Source organism: Chiloscyllium plagiosum, chromosome 4, assembly GCF_004010195.1.
Source record: "Chiloscyllium plagiosum isolate BGI_BamShark_2017 chromosome 4, ASM401019v2, whole genome shotgun sequence".
Classification (NCBI taxonomy): domain Eukaryota; kingdom Metazoa; phylum Chordata; class Chondrichthyes; order Orectolobiformes; family Hemiscylliidae; genus Chiloscyllium; species Chiloscyllium plagiosum.
In genome coordinates this window covers 18,491,185-18,510,966 of record NC_057713.1, presented here as the reverse complement: position 1 = coordinate 18,510,966, position 19,782 = coordinate 18,491,185, and the positions used below count along the sequence as shown (strand labels likewise).

At 39.9% G+C, this 19,782-nt stretch overlaps 1 protein-coding gene across 17 annotated transcripts in view; it reads left to right on the top strand.

The window, feature by feature from the left end:
- Positions 1-19,782, top strand: part of ptk2aa (protein tyrosine kinase 2aa) — a 414,515-nt gene that overhangs the window by 238,349 nt on the left and 156,384 nt on the right. For 9 of the 17 annotated variants that reach the window (XM_043687800.1, XM_043687797.1, XM_043687812.1 and 6 more), the window contains 2 exons: positions 9,871-9,951; positions 14,741-14,758. The exons of 4 other annotated variants lie outside the window; for them this stretch is intronic. In XM_043687800.1, coding sequence (XP_043543735.1) covers positions 9,871-9,951; positions 14,741-14,758 — 99 coding nt within the window. The remainder of the gene's footprint in view (positions 1-9,870; positions 9,952-14,740; positions 14,759-19,782) is intronic. 4 more of the 17 variants (XM_043687808.1, XM_043687802.1, XM_043687809.1 and 1 more) reach the window with 1 other exon arrangement.

The following is a 19,782-nucleotide window of genomic DNA, read 5'->3' as shown; positions in this document are numbered from 1 at the left end:
CTCTCTCTCTCTCTCTGTCTTTCTCTCTCTCTCTCTCTCTCTATCTCTCTCTCTCTCTCTCTATCTCTCTCTCTCTCTATCTCTCTATCTATCTCTCTCTCTATCGCTCTCTATCGCTCTATTCCATTCCAGTTCAGGTCCAACCTAGAGAGAATGGAACTTGAACAACAAGTTGGATAGGTTGGACTTGAACTGGAATGGAACCAACATCTTTGGGGGCAGGTTTTCTCGTGTGGTTTCTGATTGTTTAAACAAATTTGGCAAGAGATGTAGAATGGAGGTATATTTGGGGGTTGATGCATAGAGACGTATAGAAGAAGAACCAAGTCAGTCTAGCGACTGTGCAAATATAATTACGCAACACACAAGGGAGCATGTCAAGGATGAATGGCACTTATTTTAGTACAAGGAGTCAGACAAGTAAATGAATTGATGCTGTTGATTAATGCAAGGGGATGTAAGGTCATTGCTATCATGGAGACAGGGTTGGGAAGGGACAGAACCAGCAGCCTGGTCTGTTAGAATTTTTTGGTGAGATGAGAGCAGAGGGAGAGTGAAGGAGGAGGTAGGCTTGCAATATCAAGGAGTCAGTTACTGAAGTAAGGAAGGATGATATCTTAGAAAGTTCCTCGAATTAGGCTCTATGGGTAGAACCTAAACACGAAAAGGTGATACTCAGTTTGCTGGGAGTATACTATAGACCTCCAAACAGTCAGGGAGAGATAGAAAGTCAAATATGTAGGAATATAGAATCATGGAGGTTTAACAACATAGAAAGAGATGCTTCAGCCCATTGTTACCATACCGGCCATCAAACATCCATCAATTCTAATCTTGTTAAGACTTGGTCCATGGCCTTATATGCTATAACGTTTCAAGTGCCCGTGTTAACTGTGTCTTAGAGATTCTTGCCTGTACCACTCATTCAGACAGGAAGTTCTAGATATCCATAACGCTCTAAGTCAAAAATGTTCTCCTTAACTTCTGTCTAAAACTCTTACTCCTTGCCTTAAAACTATGGCCCTGGTTTATTAATCCCTATACTAAGGGGAGTGGCTTCTCTCCCTGTCTATGCCCCTCAGAACTTTATACATCTAAATCAGATACACCCTTGGCTTTTTCTACCAGAAATATCAGAAATTTTAAAATAAATGTAATAATTGTAGGGGCTTTCAACATTCCCAATGCTAGCAGATGTACAAAATGTGAAAAACTTAGAGGTGAAATCTTGGGTGTGCAGATGGGGATAGTGCAATTGATGTAGTCTACCTAGATTTCAGTAAGGCTTTTGACAAGATCTTGCATGGCGGACCTGTTAAGAATCTGTCAAATGGGATTCTAAATTGGCTTGAAGCAGAGAGTGAAGATCAAAGGGAGGTAATGACCTAATGATATAATTTCTGGACTATTAAGCTAGAAACTCTGCTAATGTTCTGGGGACCTAGATTTGAATCCTGCCATGGCAGTTGGTGGAATTTGAATTCAATTTAAAAAAAATCTAGTATTAAGACTCTACTAATGACCATGAAATCATTGCCAATTGTTGGAAAACCCCACCTGGTGCAATAATGTCCTCTCGGGGAACAAAATCTGCCATTCTTACCTGATTTGGCCTACATGTGATTTCAGACCCACAGAAATATGACTGACTCAATTGCCCTCTGAAATTATTAGGTACGTCACTCAATTCTGCCAACTAGGGATGGACAGTAAATGCAGTCAGTGACCTAAATCCAGAGAAATTACCCTTCTCTATCAAAGCAAATCTTAGCAGGACTGATACATTTAATGGTAAGGTCCTGAGGAGTGTTGCTGAACAAAGAGACCTTGGAGTACAGGTTCATAGCTCCTTGAAAGTGGAGTTGCAGGTAGTGAAGAAGGCATTTGGTATGCTTTCCTTTATTGGTCTGAGTATTGAGTACAGGACATTGGTTAGGCCACTGTTGGAATATTGCATGCAATTCTGGTCTAGTTTCTATCGGAAAGATGTTGTGAAATTTGAAAGGGTTCAGAAAAGATTTACAAGGGTGTTGCCAGGGTTGGAGGATGAGCTACATGGAGAGGTTGAATAAGCTGGGGCTATTTTCCCTGGAGCGTCGGAGGCTGAGTGGTTGATAAAATCATGAGGATATGGATAGGATAATTAGACAAAGTCTTTTCTTTGGGGTGGGAGAGTCCAGAGGTAGAGGGATAGGTTTAGGGTGATAGGGAAAGATATAAGAGACCTAAGGGGCAACTTTTTCCTGCAGAGGGTGGTACATGTATGGAATGAGCTGTCAGAGGAAGTGGGGGAGGCTGGTACAATTGCAACATTTAAAAGACATCTGGATGGGTATATGATTAGGAAGAATTTGGAGTGATATGGGCCAGGTGCTGGCAGGTGGGATTAGATTGGATTGGGATATCTGTTCGGCATGGACACGTTGGATCGGAGGGTCTGTTTCCGTGCTGTACATCTCCAGGAGTCTATGACTCTAAATTGTTATGTTCAAGGTAATTACTAGTCCCAGTGTTGTCCTGTGAATTGTGAAGTCATCTTAGATGAATACTTAGCAAACTGAAAGTTTGGACTTTTAGTTGTTTACTAATTTGCCAATTACTAACGAAGCATTCATGTTTTGGAAAATTTACAAGCTAAACTGTTTACACCAAGGTAACTGTGGTTATCTTACACTGTTCTATACCATCTTTTAGGAGAGAAAATATATCTGTTTCTGACCCAGTCAGGTATCTCCAAAGCTGCCTTAAAAGTTTTCTAACTCCGATTTCTAAACTAAAATCAATCCTTGATTTTTCTAAACCATCAACAAGGTAATCTTTTTAACGATTGCAATCTATCGTATTTAAGCCTTGAGGGATTTTGCAGTCGTTATACTCTTGACACATGTTGGATTAGGTCACTGTTCCAGAAAGTACTCTCTGACCTTTCTTTTTAAACCCTTCACAAAAGCAACTAGCACCAAAATGCCTCTAGTTGAAATCCAAACTCTCAAAATGATATATATTGCACACTTTTCATCACAACACATAATCGCAATCTCACACCACGGTGCCATTTTAATACCTAATTTGTATCCTCTGAGGCCTTAATATTCACCCACAAAAGTGGATACAATCCTCCAACTGAGGCCTAACTAGTGTTTTATGCAAGTTTAATGTAGCTTACTTGCTTGTGTCCATTACCTTGATCTATAAAGCCAAGGAGCACATGGAATCTCAGAATTATCACAGTATAGAAAGAGGCCATTCAACCCATTGTGTCTTCACCAGCGGGGCAAATGAGTGTTAGTCTCCTATTCTCTTGCTGTAAATCTGTAAGTTCTTCCATTTCAAATGATCATCTCCCTCCCTTTTGTATGCCTCATCTGAACCTGCCTCCACTACACTTTTTGAAAGGGCACTCCACACCCCACACCAAGATTTTTCTGCCAATTTCAAAGTGCTCTTATCTAAAATGGTGGTTGGTTTAACATTCTAATAATATTTCACTTACTTGGTGCTGTTTTGAGCATACTGATATGCTACCAATATGACATAGCAGCCTATCAATTGAACTGAAACTTGTCTGAATATTAATAGACTCACTTAACATTTGCCACAGGATGGCGCCACAGTGGTACACTTCCCAGTGGAGAACTGACATCTTGGTGAAACAAAGTAAAAGCACGTCCATTTTATTCGCCATGCAATCCACGGAAAGTCATCATCTAGTGTTCCCTTTGCTGCTGAATGTGCTGGGAGTTTACTCTTTTACCAGATCCTTCTTTTCAACAGCCAGTATTGCTACCACAGCCGCTGGGACATTCACCCACAATGCTACTCTTTTTGGTAATGCTTCTTTGTCACTGGTCTGTCTGTCTGTTAGATTAGATTCCCTGCAGTGTGGAAACAGGTCCTTCAACCCAACAAGTCCACACCAACCCTCCAAAGAGTAACCCCCTGACTAATGCACCTAACACTATCAGCAATTTAGCATGACCAATTCACCTGACTTGCACACCTTTGGACTGTGGGAGGAAACTGGAGCACCTGGAGGATACCCATGCAGATACGGGGAGAATGTGCAAATTCCACACAGTCACCTGAGGCTGGAATCGAACCTGAATCCCTGGCGCTGTGAGGCAGAAGTACTAACCACTGAGTCACCATGCCACCCTAAAAGCTTACTACTACCAACCTGATCAGACTTATGATGATATGATGAGGTTTGCTAACAGTGGTGATTTGTCTTCTGCCAGCCAAGTGAACCCTAAATGACCACTTAGTTCCCGAACAAAAACCTGTTTCTCCTTGCCAAAGTCCTTAAATCAACTTTCTTGACTGAGGCCTGGCAGCCTATTTTTATGTAATATGACTAATGTTTAAAGATTGTTTTGCGTTATTGACCCCATTTTATCAGCTGTCTCCAAAAGTATTTTGTTTATGTACTGCGCCATCAGCAGTCTTTTACTGAGTGGTGCATCTCCCCTTTCTATGAATAGCAGCAAGAGAGACAGGCCAGTGAAGATACAAATTTGTTTCCTGATTTGTAATAACCTTGGATCAATGTGACTGAATGGATTTTACAAATGCCTTCAATTATTCTCTATTAATAATTGGCCAATACTTCTAAGACTTTAAACCTCTGCAGAAGGATGGTTTGGCTGGTGAAGAGTGAATTACATGTAATCTAGCCCTGATATACATGAGCCCACTGCCACTCTTACACTGATCTTGGTGTGTGAGTGACCACTACAGGTGTGCTCGACATTTATTAACCAACTTGAATTAAGCTTTAAACTAGCTACACGTTTTCCTAAGGGCTTAGAAACTTGACAGCGCAATAGAGGCAGGAGCTACTGCCAACAAAGTGACTCAGTGCATTCATTGTGAATCATGTGAAGCAGGAATGCTTCCCTATCCCCAAGGTCCCTCAAATAACCCTGTGAGCTTTAGCCGCTACCAAACCCCTAGTCCCCACCTTCACCGTTGACAAAACGGAACTTCTTTACTCAAACCTGTACCAAGCTATCTATTGTCTGGAGCAGTCTTCAATGATCCCTGACTATGGCCTCCTACCACCAGCTTGTTTTCTGTCTGCTCTGGCCAGTTGACAGATGAGAAGCCAAATTTCACTATACAGGTAAGGCCATTCAGCTCAGCGCGACCACATACCTGACCTTGCTGAATTCTCAATTATTTCAAGTTTCCAACTGCCTCATAAGCATTGGGGCTGTGATTTTGATTCAGTCTCTGTTCCTTGAGAATGCGGATATTGAGAATAGGACCCAACTAGACATATATTGCCTCTGTTCCCAATGGTTAACCTATCTAGCATGCTCAATATCAAGGCTCATAAACAAACAATGGCCTGATTTTTACCACATGCACACAATTTTAGTTCAGCATAATTCTGTAGTTTGTGTACTGGGGTAGAAAATTGAATGATTATTTTAAATCTGTAGTCGCTTTGTAACACAACTTGAGTATTGTTGAAAAAGGTCACATATTTTCAAATGTTTTCATTCTGATCAGTTCAAGAAAAACAACTTTGACAAAATATACTTTTTCCAGCAATACTTTTAACTTTTCTTTTCAATGAGATTTTACAGTATGAAAAAGATCCTTCAGTCCATATGTCCATGCTGGTCCCAAAACAGCAATCTGTTCTAATCCTATTGCCCAGCACTTGTCCCATAGCTTTGGAAGGATGCTCTGGTATTTCAAGTGTTCATAAATTTTTTGAGAGTTCCTGCCTTTACCATCTTTTTTTAGACAGTGCATTCCAGATACCTCGATTCTCTGATTGAAAAATCTTTTCCTCAAATCCCACCTAAACCTCCTGCTCCTTAATATAAAGCTGTGGCACAAGGCTGTTGACTCCTGGTCCTTCAGAGTTCATATATCTCAGTCAGATCCACCCTTCAGCGTTCTCTAGTCTAAGGAAAACAGCCTCATCCTATCTAGTATCTCTTTGTAGCTGAATTGCTGTTCAGTAAATGGTTCTGCTTCCATTCAACAAGAGTACAGTTGGTGCTTTGCTATGCCATAAAAATGTGCAACAAGTTGGGGCTTTGACTAGCAGTCTGGCCTGACACTGTCACAAATGAATTAGTTTAAATTTTGAGTTGTTGAATCACAGCGTATTTAAAAAGATGGGGTCCAAAATACACTTCCGTTTTCCAACTATGGCAAAAGACATAAAGCAAAATATTGACATATTTGAGGAATTGATGAAATACTTGACATTACGTTGACAGGTCTTTAGTCCTGGGGACTGGCGTATATCTATCCTTCTAGCTGTAAGTATAGAGACCAAAATAGAAGCCATTTATTTTTAAACAGAAACTGGGAGTGGAGAACTTCAATAGACTCAAATGGTTATGATCAAAGTACTGAGAGGTTCTCTTTTGGTTTCAGATTCCAGCATCTGCAGTAATTTGCTTTTATCCAGTGTTTAACCCACTGCCACCTCTCTTCCAGGAATGCCTACCCTTCTCTCCAACAGGATTTTCATTTGTCTCTCCCCCTGTCCACCTTCACTGCTTTCCTTGTCTCTACCTTTGCTTCTGGAGCCATGACTCGCCTTCTCTCAGCCTAGTATAAATACCTCCCTATTTCTCCTCTTTTTTTAGCTTTGATAAAGGGTCAGTTAGACTCGAAACGTCAGCTCTTTTCTCTCCTTACAGATGCTACCAGACCTGCTGAAATTTTCCAGCATTTTCTCTTTTGATTACTGAGAGTTTTACTTGTATTCATTCATGGGTTGTGAGTTTCTGTGGCTGCGCCAGAATAGGAGCAAAAAATTGGTCATTAAGCCTGTTCTGTCATTCAGTGGGATCATATCTGGTCTGTGACCTGGCCCCAGATATTAAGCTGTGCCCTTCAGTACCTTTGTCAGAAATTAGTTCATACTAGAAAATTTTCAAAGTAAAGTTCCAATGTCCTGATTTCTGTGAATACATCGTTGTGTCTTTCTGTGGTGAAAGAGAGAGTGCGAAGTGAAGAAAGTCAGTATTGTATATTATTATAAAACCCACCAATGAGAGCACATCTGTAATAATTTATTTGGACGGACAAAGATTTTTTGTGCCCAACAGTAGTATTATATCGAAACATAGAAATTAGATGCAACAATAGGCCTTTCAGTCCTCTGAACCTGCTCTGCCAATCAATTTCAATGCCATATTCCTGTTTCTCCCCATGCCTTTAAACCCATTCTGGTTTTGTCCAATCCTATTAATGCTTTCCAAATGTTTTACTTCCACATATTTTATAATAGACTTCAGCAACTTCCCCACTACAATGTTAAGCTAACTGCTCTGTAAGTCACCGTTTTTGTTTTCCTCATTTGTCATCCTCCAGTCTGAAATTTTCCAGATTCTATCGAATTTTGAAAGATTACCACTCGTGTTACAATATTTCCAGGGCCATTTTCTTTACTACTGTGAGATGTAAGTTATCAGGCTCTGATGACTTGTCAATCTTTAACCCCATTAATTTCCAAAGCACCATTATTAATATTAATTTCCTTCAATTCTAGACCTGGTTCTCTAATGTTCTGGGAAGTCAATCATGCCTTTTTTTGTGCAGACAACCAAAATAGGAATTCAATTCTTTTGCTATATCTTTGTTCCCCATTATAATTGCTCCAGCTTCTGACTGCAAGGGACCTACTTTTTTTTTCTAGGTACTTTGTTCAAGTTTCTGTAATTTAACTGCTCTTAATCAAACTTTTTGATTTTATTTTTGCTGAATTTTGAAAGCTCCAAGTCATCAGGCTTGGTGCGTTATCTGTCTCCTCTTTGGATCTAGTATTATTCCTAATTTCTTTTGTAAGCCATGGTTGATCAAATTTTCCTTTATTATTTTTGTGCCAGACAGGAAAGAATAATTGTTGTAATTCAGGCACCAGATTCTTTAAATATGAAGCATTGCCTATTAGCTCCTTTAGTAAGGGCCCCAGTCTACCATTGCAAGTCATGTTGCATATCTTTAAAGTTCTCTTTATTTAGACTCAGCACTCTAGTTTCAAATTTGACTTCACTCTGCTTCTTAATGAAGAATGTGATCTTATGATCGCTGTTCCCAAAGGGATCCTGTTGAATAAGATTGTTAATTAATCTTTTCTCTTTGCACAAATCCAGTCTAGAATAGCCTGTGCTCTAGTTAGTTCCTCGATATATCAGTCTAAAAAGCCAATACATATGCACTGTTGGAAGTTCTCCACAATTTAGATTGCCAATCTTTATATAAATTAAGTTCAGCTATGGTTGCAGTTAATACCTATTGCTTGTATCTCTGATTTCTTATTTACTGTTTAGAACATCTAGTCTTATGCCCGTTGGTGTTTCTTTTCTCCAACCAAACAAATTCCAGATCATACTTTTCCTAGCTGATAATCTTCCTCACTATCGAATTAATTTTCTTCTGTTCTAACCATGTTAACCATTTCCTTTTCTTTTTGGTGTGTCCTTCCAGGGGAGAGGTGAGTGGCAGCAGGAGGTTTCCCTGCTCATTTTTGACCTAGTGCCATGACACTTCATTGACTCCAAACCCAATGTTGAAGTCTGAGAGCAGTTTATTCCTGTCCATATCCCATTGTGGCACCATCTTTGCTGGCTCTGTCTTGCCAGTGGGACATGACCTACCCTAGGGATGGTGATGATATTACCAGGAATGTTGTATGTAAGGTATGATTTATGAATATGATTGGGTCAGGCTGATGCTTGACTTATCTGTGAGATTACTCTCCCCGCTTTTGATATTAGCCCCCACATGTTAGTAAGGAGGACTTTGCAGGGCTGGATTTTCATTGTTATTTACGGAGCCTTAGTCCGTAATTTATCCAGTTTCACTTTTTTTTTCTTTTTCACAGTTGATACAACTGAATGGTTGGCTAGGCATTTTCAGAAAGCAGTTCAGAGTAAAGCACATGGTTTTAGAGTCACATGCAAGCCAGGTCCTTCCCTGAAGGAACAAGCACAGCGAATACTGGAGAAAAGCAGGTCTGTTAGCAACTGTGGAGAGAAAGAGTTAGAATTTCAAGTCTGGTATTGCTCTTCTTCCCTAAAGGATGAATGAACCAGATGGGTTTTTACAACAATTGACCAAGGTTTGAGACTTTCAATTCCATTTCTTTTATTTAATTCAAGTTCTACCATCTATCACGGTGTGATTTAAACCATGCCCGCCAGAACATTACTTGAGTCTTACTTGGCCAGTGACAATAGTGCTAAGCTATTACTTTCCCTGATTGTGTCAGCAAACTTAGAAATCCTTATCTAAGTCATCAATATAGATTGAAAATAATTGAGGCTCTAGCAGTGATTGTTACAGTACCCACTAGATGCAACCTACCTGCCCAAATTTGAGCGGCATGGTGGATCAATAGTTAGCACTGTTGCCTCACAGCATCAGGTTGTGGGTGTCGTTGCCTGAGCCAGGGCAGTATAGTGGCTCAGTGGTTAGCAGTGTTGCCTCAGTGCCAGGGACCCGGGTTTGATTCAGTATTTTACCTTCAAACAAAATTTATAGCAGCTAACTGAAAAATAATTGAGGGCAAAAAATGTATTGAAAGATGTGTGACTGAGGTGCCAGTAAGGGATTGATGAAGAAATAACCATTTTGTGTATAGTCATTCAGTTGGATGGCTATTAGTTAAAAGATAGCACTACTGAAGTGAGATATACATCACAATTTCCAGTTCATGAAAGAAAAACTGTATTTTCTTTTGTCTAGTGTCTTTGAAGACATTCTTACAGGCATTTAAAAGTTTTGGTAATTTTATATAAGGTTTGACATTTCTTTATTCATTGAACTTTCGGCTTTCAAATATTTTGTATTTCATCCTGATCTTCAAACTTTCCTTTTTTTTTGTCATCATTGAAGGAATGAATGATTGGCAGCCCAGAGTTATGAAAGCCAGACGCTTTCTCCCCTTCATCCTCTGCTCTCATCAGACAGCCAAGGGTACTGGATTAATGTTTGACTTCATGAAAAATCTAGAGCATTGCCTCGATGAATTTAATTACAGTTTAACACCTTAGCTTTGTGATTGAGATTGCATTCTTCTTTAAACATCACTTCTATTTGTAGTGTTTGTGCAAACTATCATTTGACGTATGCATCTTTATAACATGTTTGATCACTGGAGCTATTCATCCCATGAAATTGAATGCTGACCTTTGTATATAAAGGTGATTTACACAGCTTTTATTTTATTCTGACTGGATTACCCAAACCCTTTAAAACATTCATTTACTGATGTTTATCTAGTTTTCAAGAACTGAACTTTACTGTTACTGTTCACTGACAAATGTTAAGGAGACATCCTAAAATGGGAAAGAAAATATATGTCATCTTGTATTAGAAAATGCGAAGTAAATTATTTGGTCGGTATCATCAGATTGATGAGAATGTAGATTTTCAGAATGCAGGAATGTTAAATCACCTTTGCATAATATAAATTGGCTTGTTTTGTAACCACTTACGGTTCATGCGCTGATAAAGCAACTCTCGACAATGTGAAAGCACAAAATTCTGAAAACGCTCAGCCAGTCTGACAGCATCTGTGGAGTTAGCAACTGAGTTAACATCTTAGGTTGATGTCCGTGAGATGAAATGTTTATCTCCTCCCTTCTCACCACCTTCAGCCCTAAAAACCTTAACCACAAGAAAGAGCCATTTATTTAGACTCTTATAATTTGATATACTATTTTCCTCGATACAAGGGAGACCAAATCCTCTCTGCAGTCATTTTACCTGTCATTTTATTTCTCCATTCCACTGCAATTATGACCTGACTGTCCTCGGCCTCCAATGCTGTTCCAATTACTTAATCCTGAAGAATAGCACCTTAACATGACTACAGCAATTATGTCGATTAGAGAATCTGAGGTTCTAGTATGATTTTATAAGGTCAGCTCTCATTCTTCTAAACTCCAAGTATAGGTCTAACCTACTCCACTGCTCCTAAGACAATCCTTCCAGAGATGGGAGCATTCTAGTCAACCTGCTCTGGACTGCCTCCAATGCTAGCTTTTGTGTTAAAGATGGTACAAAAAATGAGGTGTTTCATGGAGCTTCACAGCAGCATTATATATCAAACTTGACACCACATCACATGAGGTGATATTGAATCAGATGATCAAATCCTTGATCAAAGAAGTAAAGTTTTAAAGAACATCTTTAAAAAAGAAAGTGTGAGAGAGAGGCAGAGAAGTGTAAAGCAACTATTCCAGAACTTGGGACTTCAGCATAGCCACTAGTGATGGAGTGAATTAGTATTGAGTGGCTAGATTAGAGTAGCACAGATATTGTGGGATTGTTGTGGAGCTGGAGAATGTTACAACAATAGGGAGGGGTCAAGCCGTGGAGGACTTTGAAAACACAGATAAGAATTTAAAATTAAGATGTTGCTTGACTGCAAGCCAGTGCAGGTCTCAAGCACATGGATAATAAAGGAATGGGAGTTCAGATACAGGCAGTGTTTTGAATGTCCTCCTATTCAAGGAAGATAGAATGTGGGAGACCAGCCAGCAATGTATTTGAATTGCCAGGTCTAGAGATAAATAAGGCTTGAATGAGGATTTCAGCAACAGATGAGCTGAGCAAACAGTAAAGCTTAGATTGTTGCAGTGGAAATGGGCGGTTTGTATGTTGGCATTTGAGGTTGGGATATCCATAACACCATAAATGATAATCTGTCACTCCATTTTCCTGCCTTTGTCTCATAACCCTTGATTCCCTTACTGTTCAAAAATCTGTCGCTGTCTCAGCCCTATCTCAGCTCTATCTCTCAGTCCCCTTGGGCCACCCCCTCATTCCTGATGAAGAGCTTATGTTCAACACGTTAACTGTCCTGCTTCTCGATGTTGCCTGACCAGCTATGCTTCTCTTCAACTCTCGTCTCCAGCATTTGCAGTTCTCACTTTCTCCTAGTTGATTATAACCTTACTGTGAAGCCTCTTCCAAGGATGCCTACCTTAAAGAGGTTCTTCTCCTTCTACAAGGATCTCAGTGAGTCTATCTCTCAGCCCCTTTGAGTCACCCCCTCATTCCTGATGAAAAGCTTATGCTTGAAATGTTGACTATCCTGCTGCTCAGATGCTGCCTGACCAGCTGTGCTTTTCCAGCACCATACTCTTCAACTCTGATAGTCAGCATCTGTAGTTCTCACTTTCTCCTGTCTCAGGAATATGTCTATCGTTAATATCCTTAATGATCCAGCCTCAATATCCCTCAGGGGCTGAATTCCACAGATTGACTACCTTCTGAGAGAAGAAATTCTCAAGCACTAACAAATCTTTCTGTGCTGCAGTTTTCTGCATTTTCTCTTGATTTAAATATTATGAAAATTTCCTCTATTCTTCCTGCCAAAGTACATAATCTCATATTTTTCCACATTATATTCCATCTGCTGAGTTTTTGCCCACTCACTTAGCCTGTGTATTCGCTGGCTCTCTTTTAAAAAAAAATGTTTGCAACTCCAGTCATTCACCATCTACCCTCAAGTCCAGGGAAGACTGAAAGGTTAGATCCATTGCCCCTGCAATTTCTACCCTCACTTCCTTCAAAGTCTTTGGATGACTGTCATCTCATCCTGATTCCTTGTCAACTTTATGGACCAACAGTCTAATGCTTCTTACTTAATAATTTGGAACCTTTAGGTGACAGTTTCCTCCTCTATCACCATGGACTGAGCAGCATCGTACCCAGATGAAAGATTCATTTAATACCTCAGCCATGACTATGCCTCCTTCAGAAAATCCTGCTTTTGCTATCTGGTCCCGCTCCTCTTACAACCACACTTTTACTGTTTATATGCCCATTCAAGATTTTGCGTTTCCCTTTTATGTTAGTTCGAGTCTTTACTTGTAGTTCTTCTTTGTTTCTCTCGTTTGCTTTTCCAGCTTCCCCCCTTAATTCTTCGGTATTCTGCAATATTAATTAGTCTAGCATGTGCTGCCTTAACAAATGTTCTTTGGAAAGCTCCTGTTGTAGTCCAATGTGATACTAGATTGTCAGCAGACTGTCACCAGGAAGAAGGATGAGATCAGTGTAGTTTTTTTAGCTCCTTACAGTCCTCTGGACTCAACATTAAATTCACGACTTAATATCATAACCTTGTGCTCTTGAAAATATTATTTTGTTTGTGTTTTTTGTGTATTTTGATTATTTAGAAAGCAACTGTTAAGGATTCCATGTGCCCTATTTACGTCACCTCAAGACCCACTTCTTCCTTCTTATTCCATTACTATTTCCTTCTGACTTTCACTTTCCACTCCATCACAGACCTATGTTAGTTTCTGCTCCCTCCACCTCTCTCGTGACTGTTTGAAGCCTATCACATCTCTCATCTTTTATAGTAGTGATGAAGCGCATGAATCTGAAACATTAACCTGCTTGCTTGCCCACCAATGCTGACAGACCTGCTGAGTATATCCAGCATTTCCTGCTTTTAGTAAAATATTTTCTGCATTTGCAGTGTTTTTAGTCTAACTTACAATGTGCACTGACTTTGCTTATTTGCTAATGCAACATCTTGCATTTGTACTTCCTGCTTTTTAACTAGAAATTGTTCTGCTCTCACCTTTTTAATTTATTTTTCCTGAAGGAAGTTTGAAAATTTAATACTTAGCAATATAGCCCTGATTGGAAATATGAAATTAGAAATTTTGTTTAATGTCTCTTCCCATTTTAAATTGAAACTAAAATATCATTTTAAAAGAAAGATTTATTACCGTGTTGTCTACAACTGCACTGATGCTTTGCACTCTTTCAGCAATACTTAATCTTAGCATGCACAGTAGACGTTTTGCATTAATACTTGTACTGTACTTTTTTAAATAAAAGCATTTTGGGTACTCAGCTAATTTGATGACTGGTATACCCTTCCACTGAAAGCATTGGACATGATCAACATGAGTAAAGTTTTCTATCTCGAGCTTAAAAACTTTATGGACGTAACTTTGACAGCGCTTTGTAGAGTTTCTCTAATAATTGCAACCAACTAAACACTTGTTTTCCATTTGCCTTCTGTCCTGAGCTGTCTTCCAATGACTCCTCCAACACTGCATTTGTGGTGATTAGATCCTGTATAATCGAAGCCTATGGCAGAATGCAGTCCTATACCTGCTTGAGCCCAGAAAATGCTGCTTTATAGTGCATCATCTTATACCCTAAGGGATCTAGGTCGAATAACCCATGTTATTCAAAGTACTTGTGTCTGAATCCAGCCCAAACTAATTGGGTGGAAGTTTCCTGTTTCTCCTGACTTCTGGATTTCAGTTTTCACCTGATATACGTGAATCCTTAGCTCAAAAGAACATCAAAAGGGGTATGAAATGTTCTAACACAGTGAAATTCATCTTGCTTTAAACATATTGATAGGCAGGAGAGTGATTAATTCTGTATGTGGACAAGTTGTATTTAAAGAGGGAGTTAGTGATTTATGTTGGCAGATACTGCCAAGTGTGACAATCAGTTTATTTCCCAGTATTAATATCTTCAACAATTCATCACAAATATAAGGATGTGCAAATCTAACATTAATTTGGAGTTTTATATGATCTATAAAAATTTATTTTTAAATAAATCCTTAGTTTCCATCTGTTATGAATCATATATTCTTGCATTTTCTGATGCCTTTGTTCCTGAAGATTGTTTTTGTTTCCTGCCTCTAATAATAATGCAATTTTCCACCTTTTCTCCCCTCCTTGTTTTTCTTCTCTTTCTCTCTTGCTGCCTGGATTCACAGATGAAATTAGTGGGGACGGTAATTGTTATGCTTAAAATTACAAAGAATTTGAACTTGCTAACAACATTAATTCATGTTTTAGTAGTTTTTGCTTTTAGTTTATACACCAGGAAAATGTACAGACTGACTTTCACATACATATCTCACAGCAGACTATGTATGCAACAGAAGCATTTTTAAAATTACAGTTCAGTGTCTTTACTATTGAATTTTTCATTCTATGCATGTAATTAATGACTAGAAAATGTACTAACTGCTTTCTTCATATTGATTCTGCTACCCAAACAAAATTTATTATCTAACCGTATTCTTTAAATGTTCCTTACATTAAGTTATGTTATTTACTGTCTGATTTTCTTGCATCATATTTGGATCAGTGGGAAAATCTATGCCAATGTTCTAGCAATGTTACCATTTGATGTTGGTATGAGAGTGACCTAAGGCAGCCATTAATGCTCTTCCTCTTCTGTACAGTATCGAGTCTTGGCTCAATAGCATTCCTTAACGATATAGTTGACACAGGAAGTCATCAAATAGGAACTTGGGTGAACTGTTCCCCTCAATGCTCCTACCAATAACGACTGCGTGCTCTGCCAGTCATGTGGCATTGAACTTTAATCAAGACTTAATACTGGCTATTGTTTTTTTTTAACATTGGTAAATGAGATCTGATCCATTATGTGTAATGTAACTAACATGGGATGGGGTCATAATGCATGCCCCTGGTTTTATTTTCTTTTTAAATATTTACCAATTACTCAACTGAGAGGAAGAATGAAATCTCCCCCAATTTAGATTATTTACTGAGCTGTACTATTGTTTTTTTTTTCAGTTTATTTTCAGAGGTGTTCATTGACAATCTAGATGTGACTCGGTTAAGAGATTGTAATCTAAAAATAATTTATGGTGTTGTCGCTGTAAGTCTGATAACTCAAAGGCAATGAAGGCAACAAACTTTGCATTATTGTATTGAGTAATTCAAAGAAATTTGGGGACAAATTACTTTTGTCATATTTCGATTGTTTTCCAAGTACCACAAAGAAAACCAGTAAATAAGAGGTCCTTGCTGTCATAGTGAATTGCACTTGACCTTTTTACTTAAAATATTTTACTTTCAATCCAACTCAAACTGGTCAGATATGGATTCTTTTGATCTTTTGGCTATTAGTATCATATGCATTTTTTTTTCAAAATAATATATTTGAGCAGCAAGGATGAGTTTAAACAATAGAATAGAATCCCTACAGTGTGGAAACAGGCCATTTTAGCCTCACAAGTCCACACCGAATCTCCAAACAGTATCCAACCCAGACTCATGCCCCTACCTCAACATCTGGGAGACAGGATGCCTACTTGCGGATCATTTCAGAGAACATCTCTGGGACACCGCACCCACCAAACCCAACTCCCCCTCCCACTCCATCAAGGGCGTGCAGGGTCTGGGCCTCCTCTATCGCCAATACCGTTACCACCCGATGCCTGGAGGAATAAAGCCTCATATTCTGCATTGGGACCCTGTAACCACATGGGATAAATGTGGATTTCAGTAGCTTCCTCATTTCCCTTCAGCCCAAATTGTCCCAGTCCCAAGCCTCCAACTCAGCACCACCCTCTGCACCTTTGCCCTCATCTTCATCCACCTATTGCTTTCTCACTCCTGATGAAGGGCTTATACCCGAAACATGGATTTTCCTGCTCCTCTGATGCTGCCTGACCTGCTGTGCTTTCCAGCAACACACTCTCGACTCTGATCTCCAGCATCTGCAGTCCTCACTTTCTCCCACTCCCCTACAGTTCCTCTAACTAATGCACCTAGCCTGCACATCCCTGAAAACTATGGGCAATTTAGTGTGACCAATTCACCTAAGCTGTGCATCTTTAGACTGTGGGAGGAAACCAGAACATTTGGAGGAAACTCACTTGGACAATGGGAGAATGTGCAAACTCCACGCAGATAGTTGCCTGGTCCCTGGCGCTGTGAGGCAGCAATGCTAGCCACTGAGCCACCGTGCTGTCCTAATCTTGAGTCAGTTCCTCATTAACTGAAGGCAAGCTTATTTTGACATGCAGTTTGACAGTCTTATTAATATCAGTGATATTGCAGATTGTCACAGTAATGCAATGGGCAAATTTTATTCTTTTTTTCGATCAACTTTAGTTTTACTTCATATTCCTCTTTGCTTAACCTAACATATGAGGGTTGTTGCCAACTTAGATGCCTAAATAAAATTCATTCGACCATTTGAAAAAAAACCCAGTGGGAATTATGTGCCTTTTTTTCAACGCCATAATAGTTAGGTACAAGCTGAAAATGTGTTGCTGGAACAGCGCAGCAGGTCAGGCAGCATCCAGGGAACAGGAGAATCGACGTTTCGGGCATAAGCCCTTCTTCAGGCTTCCAGACCTAGTTAGGTACAAACCAATGCTGGCTATGAATCATAGAATCCCTACAGTGTGGAAGCAGACCAGTTGGCTCATTGAGTCCACACTGACCCTCCAAAGAGCATCCCACCCAGACCCATCACAACTACCACCGCATTCCAGCATTTCTTATGGCTAATCCACCTAGCCAGCATGACCCTGGATACTATGAGCAATTTAGCCTGAACAATTCATCTAACCTGAACACCTTTGGACTGCGTGACAATTTGTGTGTGTCAAAAGAGAAATGTGAGTACAGGCTTAGAATGTATTCCATTTATGGATTTGTTAGCGGACATTATTTCACCAAAATGAAAGAAAACGACTTTAATGTATTATTAGCAGTCATTGAATTGAAAAGTGGTTTTCAAACACTGAGGTGCACCAGAAAGCAGGATAGTGAGGTCCCCAGGAGTGACACCTAGCAAATAGTTAAAAGGGCCAGAATACATAATTAACCTTAATGATCCTAGCAAACCTGCATTGACATATTAGCTCCTCCACATTACTTCAGTCCACATTTAAATATTCTGACAATTCTCTTCATTGAGATTAAATTTGATAGATCCCCAAAAATGGGCTAGGAGACCATGATGCATAGTGAACCTGTTCCCATTGAATACAGGGCAAACAGGACACCAATCTTCAATGATTTCCATGTTGTTGATCTATTGATTGGCAAACCACATGAGCCAATATCATAGTGGCTGGCACACCTTAAAGCTAGACTGTTCCCCCTTAAAGGTGAAGTGTATTGTTGCAAGAGGAGATGATGGTAGTTGGGCAGGAAGGATAATCCAAGAACCATTGAAGAATAACACAATGTGGGAAAGAGCAGGCTCCAAGATTTCTAGAGATTCTGGTGGAGGTGCAACTAGGCAGATACTTGATTTCTGCAAAGGCCTAGAAGGCTGCCCAGACACATGCTCAAGAGGCAGTCAGAGGAGATAGACGTAGAAGGTGTGAGTCAAACACAGACAATCTAGAAGTAATTCTAAAATCAATGACCTCACACAAATGGTCAGGATTAGTAAATGTATCTATGAATGTTATTTCCTACTGAGATCTCAACCTCAGACTCTATGCAATTCATCATTCAACCACCAACAATGCCTCTCAATTACACCTCATATCTGATATTCATCTATTTCACTACAACCGCAACACTCACATCTTACATACATCTTGGCTGAAAGTCAGCCAAGGTAACCACATTACCCAAATTTACTGAAACTCTTCGCTGTCTTTCTTGAGAAACAAAGTAGCACACAACAGGAGGCAGCAGAAGATCTAAGAAGAAAGTAATGCCTGCTTGTCCTAAACCCTATGGAGGAGATTGGCCATGCTTGGAATACCCTTTTTTAAATTGACATATGGGACATGGGTGTCACTGGCTGGCCAGCATTTATTACCTAGTTGCCCTTGTGACAGTGGTAGTGAGCTGCCCTCTTGAATTTTTTGAAGAAAATTAGGAATAGGTAGACCCACAATGCTATTAGGGAGTTCCAAGATTTTAATCCAGTGATACTGAAGGAATGCTGAATTTGAAAAGATAGGGGTTAATTAGAAGTAGTTAGCGTGGCTTTGTGCGTAGGATATTATGCCTCAAATTTGTTAGACTTCTTTGATGAAGTGATTAGAAAGGTTGACTAGGGCAGGGCGGTAGATGCAGTCTACATGGAATTCAGTAAGGCCTTTGATAAGGTTCCACATGGTAGGCTGATCTGGAATATTAGATCGCATGGAATCCAGGGGGAGCTGGCAAATTGGAAAGAGAATTGGCTTGAAGGTAGGAAGCAGAAGGTAATTGAAGGATGCTTTTCAAACTGGAAACCAATGACTAGTGGAGTGCCTCAGAGGTGGATGCTGGGCCATTTACTGTTTGTTATCTATATCAATGATTTGGATGAGAATGTAAAAGGCATGATTAGTAAATTTGCAGATGGCACTAAAATAGGCAGAATTGTGAACAGTGAGAAAGGTTATCAGAAATTACAGCAGGACCTTGATCAGCTGAGGAAGTGGGTCGAGAAATGTCAAATGGAATTTAATATAGATAAAGGTGAGGTTTTACCTTTTGGGAAGTTAAATCAAAGTAGGAGTTTCATGGTGAATTGTAGGGCCTTAACAAGTGTGGTGGAACAGAGCCACCTTGGTTCTCTGAAAGTTCAGTCACAAGTAATTAGGGCAGTGAAGGAGGCTTCATCAGTCAGGGCACTGAGTATAGAAGTTGGTATTTTTGCCATCATCTCCCAGACCATACAGAACCTCATCACCTCAGGAGATCTCTCACCCACAGCTTCCAACCTCATAGTCCGGGAACCCCGCACTGCCCGGTTCTACCTCCTTCCCAACATCCACAAGCCTGACCACCCTGGCCGATCCATTGTCTCAGCATGCTCCTGCCCCACTGATCTCATCTCTACCTACCTCGACACTGTCCTATTCCCCCTCGTCCATACGTTCGGGACACTACCCACGCCCTCCACCTCCTCCAAGACTTCCGTTTCCCTGGCCCCCAATGCCTCATCTTCACCATGGATATCCAATCACTCTACACCTCCATCCGCCATGACCAGGGCCTCCAAGCCCTCCGTTTTGTCCTCTCCAGACGTCCCCAT